The sequence below is a fragment of the Chaetura pelagica genome, unplaced genomic scaffold (genome assembly GCF_000747805.2).
Source record: "Chaetura pelagica isolate M959 unplaced genomic scaffold, ChaPel_1.0 scaffold74, whole genome shotgun sequence".
Classification (NCBI taxonomy): Eukaryota; Metazoa; Chordata; class Aves; order Apodiformes; family Apodidae; genus Chaetura; species Chaetura pelagica.
Window position 1 is genome coordinate 1161564 of NW_009952982.1, and position 6930 is coordinate 1168493.

At 49.2% G+C, this 6930-nt stretch overlaps 1 protein-coding gene across 1 annotated transcript; it reads right to left on the reverse strand.

The window, feature by feature from the left end:
* Positions 1 to 1620: 1620 nt before the first annotated feature.
* LOC104387658 (malignant fibrous histiocytoma-amplified sequence 1 homolog) lies at positions 1621 to 4902 on the reverse strand. Its single transcript, XM_009996440.1, has 4 exons — positions 4884 to 4902; positions 3069 to 3870; positions 2215 to 2476; positions 1621 to 1788 (listed from the first exon to the last, which is right to left on the reverse strand). The coding sequence occupies exons 1-4, from the start codon at positions 4900 to 4902 to the stop codon at positions 1621 to 1623; spliced, it is 1251 nt and encodes a 416-aa protein (XP_009994742.1).
* Between the last annotated feature and the right edge of the window lie 2028 nt (positions 4903 to 6930).

Consider the following 6930-nt stretch of genomic DNA (forward strand, 5'->3'; position numbering starts at 1 on the left):
TGTCCCACTGCAAGGCTGCAGCTCCCATGGTCTTGCCTTCCCTCAGCAGTGTCAACAACCTGCAAGGATCTCAATGGAGCATTTGAAAAATGAGGCTAATGCTGTTTTTTTTATAATGTTTGAGAGAGCAGGTTTGATTCCAGCCAGAAAACCTTAGATTGTCAGTTAAACCTCAGCTTTTCACTTAATCATGCAGTGAGACAGGCAACAAAACATGGCTTACTCCACAAAAGAAAAGCATTTGCTCCTCATCCTCTAATTCTGTAGTGGTCAGGGGAGCCAGAGATGGCACTGGGTGCTGGTGGTGTTCATAGGTTGCTTTAGGTACGTAAGTAAGGAGCCAGGGCTGCCTGGTAGTCCTTTTAAGTCACAGACATGGAGAAGGGGCTAGGAAGGGGTAGGGAACACTAGATAAAGTTAGCAGGACATAGGTTTGGAAACCACACAGAAGCGTTATGTGGAGCTCCATCCTGCAAGACTTCTTAATTGCTTAGACAAGTCAAAGAGGAAAAAGAACATAACTGGCAAGAGACAAACCAGACAACGTGGCCAGCTCAGGGTACCTCCAGCCACCGGTTGGTATATGTTGGCAGAGCCTCCTGGTGAAGACACCCTTAACCTTTTCCTATGCCTTTCCCTAGGCACCTGACTTGGGGGCAGACGCTCATAATGACAGAGCTGGGTATTAGCAATTAATGCTCCAGCTATAATACTGCAAGGTCTTCAGCAGTGACCCCGTCACCACACGTGGGGCCAGAAGGTGCATGTCCTGGTTTGAGCCAGGATGAAGCCAATTTTCCTTTTACTGATTTTTGTTTCCTTCAGCAAGCTTTCTTTTAACTAGTCACAGAGCCTTCCAACTAAGGCTGATAAGAGAGGAATGTTTTTGTAACTGCTGGGTCTTCAAGGCTGCACCTGCACTCTGCTGGCTCAGACACTACAGGGAGATCTATGCCCCCGTAGGAGGCTGAGTTAGACAGACAGCAAAATTGGGCAGAGATATTCCATTCCATGTATCTACGTAAGCTCAAAGGAAGGTCAGAGATCACAGAAGACAACTTCCTTCCTGCTTCTTCTTCCCTTCTCTTCCGTCCATGGCCGGTGTCCAGGGAGGACTCTGCTCATCCATCACCACCGACCCCCAGGCTCAAGCTCTCCTGACCCTCATCACTCTCCGCTTTCACCAGCAGCAGTTCCGGAATTTTTCAGGATTGTTTGCAGCTCAGGAGATGCTGTGGGAGTTGCTGGGGGTGGGGGGAGGTGAGACGCTTTTGCCCATATCTGAACATATTTGTATATAATTGTATATAAAGATATAGTAAAAAATTGTATATAAATTGTATATAAAGATAAAAATTGCATATAAAGATACAAAATTGTATATAAAGATATATATCTTTTATCATTAGTGTTTAATTAAAGCTGTGTAGCTCATTTTTCAATCCAGCCAAGTCTCTCTCTTTTTCTCTCTCCCCTACCTGTGTGGGAGGGGGAGGGGATTGAGAGCACTGTTGTCGGACCTGAGTCAGACGGTGACAGTCCAGCAAACACCGCAGACGCAGCAGGTCCCAGGGAGTTGTGGTGGGATTGACAGACCACTCACCATTGTCTGCCATTTCCTCACTCTGCGGTATCTATGATGGCAGCTTCCACCTGCCTGTAGACAGGGGGCAGCACTCGGACAACCTTGGGGAAGAGCTCCTGATTCTTCACATGCTCCAGAATACTGGTCTCGAGCTTTTTGTTATCACGGTGATCTGTGTGGTTGACAGCCACTAAGTTCAAGATCTGGAAGAGGGAAAGCACACACCTGCCAACAACACATCCAGAGGAGCCTTTTAGCCTGTCAAGTAAAGGAGGGACCTAATGCCAAAGAGGCCACCAAGGAAAGGATGGGGTGGGTGTGCTGCTGGCTCAGCTTCAGACGGTGCTTCTTTCACACATTTTCTCAGTAACAGTTCCCAGAAAAACACCTGGGGATGGTAAATGCCCCTCACATTCCTCCCCAGGCATTTGCTACAAACCATGGGAAGAGATGCCCATCACTAAGCAGGGACACAGCTAGGGACACAGCCATCTACCCCAGCATTGGGGAGCAGCTGCAGTAGTAGTCTGATGCAGTAGCATCAGGTCACCATCACCATTAGCACACTGGGCTGCCAGAGACAACAAGTGACCACAAACAGCAAGGAACTAGGATAACATCAGCCCTACCGTTAATGTGGAGCTTTCCATGTCCTCCAGCTTCTCCTCACTGCTCTCCAGGTTGTTGATGAAGTGAGTGAGGTTGCTTTTTCTCATCAGCATGGTTGCAATCTTGGCCATGATGCCACGCTTCTTCTCCTCCACCTCTTCCTCCTGGCAGCAGTCCACATGGGTTCCCATGGGAAGCACAACTGAGTTTGGGGCTCGCATGGACAGATTGTTGATCCAGAAACTGACAAGCTCCTTGAAAGTCTTTTCATTATTTTGGTACCTGGAGAGGGAGAGAAATAAAATCCTAAATGTATGTGTAACCCTATGGATCTCCAGGAAATTTCGACCAGCACAGGCCTGATCATGCACCCTGAGCTGCTCCAGGGGCTTGCTGGAGAATAGCTCAGAGCTTGTAAGCTGTCATGGGCTCTAAGGCTCATCCTTAAGTTTCCCATTCTTAAGCTAAGCCAATTAAAGCTATGAGGTGTAGCAGATTCTGTCTCTGCTGTGGACACAAGCATCCCTCTGTACCACAAAGCCCAATCCTGATGCTCCCTCCGTGTTCAGGGAGCATCACAAAATACAGGAGGGCTCACAGAGGTATTTCCAAGGCAGAAAGCAAAGACATGTAGATGGGAATCAGTTGTCACTTAAGGTGTTAATGCTCATCTAACCCCACAAAACAGAAGACTTCAGATCTACTGGTGGCTTAATTAAAAGTGATCTGCAAAAAGGGTGAAAGGGAAATAGCTACTCCAGCAGTGAGAAGAACAGACATCAAAGCCCAATGGAAATGGTGTGAAACTGCAGCTTCCCCAGCCCCTTTTTTCTTCTCCCACTGCACTTTGACTTCAAACCACCTCAGCACTTACACGTGGAGGTTGATAACAAGGATGACAAGTGCCTGTGGGGTGATGAATACATGGTGAGTCATGTAGTACTCCAGCTGGCCAGCAAAGACCCAGAAAAGAAATGTGAAGTTGTCAATCTGGAACTTGCTGATCTCTATCCCAACTGTCCACTCTTCCTTGGGCATCAGTTTGGTTTGCCCTTGCTTCAGATTTTTACAGATGGTGGATTTCCCTGCCAGTGAGGCACCCAGGAACATAGTTTTGACCCTCTTGTCCTCCTGCCCCAAACCACGTTGAAGCTGGTTGAAGTAACTCTGCATCTGCTGGATGCTGCCACCGCACATGTCACCAGGCGGCTCCTGGAGAGGGCTCCCATTGGCCTTGAACATTTTCAGGGATTGCCCCTGGAAGAGCTCCTTGCGGAGCTGCCGAAGGGCATTATTCTGCACATGTAGCTCCTGTAAATGTGTCAGCTGCACGACAGGCTGCGGGAAGATCCGGAACAGGTTGCTGGAGATGTTGAGGTACTGGAGGCTGCCTTGACAAGCCGCCAGGTCCCTGGGCAGGGCACCAAGACAGTTGTTGTTCAGCTGCAAGTGTTTAAGCCTGGGGAGATGGGAGAAGAGCCCCTCTGGGATTACCCCAATTTGGTTCTGATTCAGATAAAGCTTCTCTAAACAGACAAGGCTCTGGATTTCATTGGGAAAGTCTACGATCTTGTTCTTGGATAGTATCAGCTTCTTCAGGTTATGAAGCTTAGAAATGCCAGTGATGCTCCTGAACTTGTTCCTGTCACTCTCCAGCTCAGGGTTGCTCAGGACTGCTGAGGTTACACATGTAACCTCTGGGTAGAAAGACTCACTTCACCCAAACTATCCTCCTGCTCCTGACCTGGATGCATGTGACAGGATAGGTGGTTAAGAGACATTTTCACCCTTTGAGTTGCAGATAATTTTTTTCCTTGAGGTCTGCATGACTTTGGGATAATTTTGGCCAGCAAGGAAAGCAGAGGCAAAACACTGGAGCTGGTTAAACAGTGCAGCCACAGCTGCTGAGCCACTTCTCTCTTCTTTCAAGAATGGAACTAAAGCTGAGGCTCAAGGATCTTGGCTGAGCCTGAAGACACAGGAAGGAAATGGTGCCCACCAGACACCCACCTGTAGCCCAAGCATCATGTTAGCAGCTTTGTGCTCATTAAAGCACTGAAAGAGCACCAGCCACAGATGCATCTACCTCAAAACCAGCAGGTTTCTGATCCCAGCAGCAGGCTGGCAGGGCAGAGCCAACATCAAAAGAGCTGCTCTCCAAATAACTTGCCCAGCCCATCCTCAGCTCTCTACCACAGCTTCAGAGATGCATTGAGGCCAGGACTAGTGAGTTCAGACACTTCCTCTCTCTCATCCTGACCGCGCTCCAGATGCATCCTGCAATTCCCCAGAGATGCTCCCAGTCCTAGGAGACAGGAGGAATAATGTGGGGTGAGTGGCGTCCTCTGCAGGACAGGGTGCACAAGAACAGCATCCCAAAAGGAGGGTGTTTGGAGCAGAAAGGTTTGCAGGCAAGAAGAGTGCCAGGGGGATGTGGGATGGGAATCACGATACAAGAACAAAACACAGTCAGATCTACTTTCCTCTCCCTTGTTTCACTTCCTCACCAGATGACACCAAGCACATAATCTCCTTGCACAAGGCACCCTGCTTAAGACTGACTCTTCATCAGTTCTCAGCAAGCCCACCTAAACCCAGGATATGCAACAAGCCCAGCAGGAAAACAAGCTTTCACCCTCTCTCAAATGCCAAAGGGGTCCCACTGAAGATAATTGGGGCAGCTACTCACAGGCTCTGGGATGGGTCATTGCCCTGCAGTGTGGCACCAGCTGGATACTCCTGGTTGCTCTGCCTCCCTGTTTAATTTCCTCCTCTTATTTCACTCCCCGCCTGCTTGAGCTCTGCCCAGGAACCCCACCCTCTCTTTCTCCATCCATCCTCAGAGCAGCTCTCAACAAGTCAAGCACCTCTTGTTGGACACCAGGGCCATGGGTATATCCTGAAAGCAGCTCTAGAGGTCACCTACAAGACAAAGATGGAGGCAGAGTAGCTCTTGAGTCAACTTCTCACAGCAACATTGCTGCCTTTACTAAAGGAGCTTGTGGTGTTACCACTGTTGCAGAGGAGGGAAAGGACACTAACGAGAGGTTGTGCTACTACCAGACTACTACACATTTAAAAAAATAGGATTTCTTCCATTAAACAGGTGGCAGCACCTGATCCAAGAGGGTCACCCAGAAAGAAGAAGAACAAAAAGGAGAAAAAAAGAAAGGCAACTGCAAGTAGTATACACAGTATACTAGTCAAACTGTTTTCTAGAACATGACAGAAGACACGTTCAGACAAAAATCTTACAATCAAAAGGATCAAATCTTACAGGGAGCTACAGGCCAGTCAGTTTCAGCTCTCTGCCTGGCAAGATTATGAAGCAGATCCTCCTGTAAACTATGCTAAAATAAGTAGGGGATTGGCAACAGCAAACATGGCTTCACTAAGGGCAAAATGTGCCTGCCAATTTTGGTGGCCTTCTATGATGGGGTTCCAGCATTGGTGGATAAGGGAAGAGCAACTGATATAATCTACCTGGACTAGTGCAAAGCATTTGACACTGTCCTGCATGACATCATTCTCTCTAAATTGGAGACATATGGATTCAATAGATGGATCACTCAGTGGATGAAGAATAGACTGGATGGTTGCACTTAAGAATTGTGGTCAATGGCTCGATGTTCAAGTGGAAACCAGTGATAACTGGCATTCCTTAGGGGACATTATTGAGACTAGTGCTGTTTGACATTTTTGTCAGTGACAGGGACAGTGGGATTGAGTACACCCTCAGCAAGTCTGCTGATGACACCAAGATGTGTAGTGTGCTTGACACACGGGAGGGAAGGGTTGCCATCCAGAGGGGCCTTGACAGGCTTGAGAGGTGGGTCTGTGCAAATCTCATAAAGTTCAAAAAGGCCAAGTGTAAGATTCTGCACCTGGGCTGGAGCAATCCCAAACACAGTTACAGGCTAGACAGAGAATGGATTGAGAACAGTCCCAAGGAGAAGGACTTGGGGTTGCTGGATGATACGAAGCTTAACATGAGCTGGCAATGTACACTCACAGCCCAGAAGGCCAACCATATCCTGGTCTGCATCAAGAGAAGTGTGGCCAGCAGGTCAAGGGAGGTGATTCTCCCCCTTTACTCAACTCTGTGACACCCCACCTGGAGTACTGTGTCCAGTCCTGGAGCCCCCAGATCAAGAAGGACATGGAGTTCTTGGAGCAAGTCCAGACGATGGCCATGAAGATGATCAGAAGGCTGGAGCATCTCTGCTATGAAGACAGTCTGAGAAAGTTGGGGTTGTTCAGCCTAGAGAAGGTAAGGCTCTGAAAAGTCTTTATAGAGGCCTTCCAGTACCTGAAGGGAGACTACAAGAAAACTGGGGAGCGAGTATTTACAAGGCCGTTTCTTGTTTGACCGAAGTCACGGAGGCAAATGGCACCAGAGCAGAGAATCACACCAGGGGGCCCTTTCTTAGCAGCAAAAAAAACCCCAGCAAGAGCACAAGGGGAGATGGCACCCCAGCCCTTCGCTCTGCCCCCCAACCCGAGCGGGACGAGCTCCTGACAAGCAGCGGCTCCAACTGAGCATGGGTGGGACAAACTTCAGGTAGAGGAGCAGTCCCAGGGAGCAGGAGCGGCCGGAGCACGGGGAGCAGGGCGGGCAAATGGGGCGGCAGCTTGTGCGGGCAGGGCGGGCACAGGGGGTGCGCAGGCAGGGAGGGCTCTCTCCCTCCAAGGGCCGAGCTACGAGCTTCCTTCTGGAGGGCTGAAGGGGGCATGAC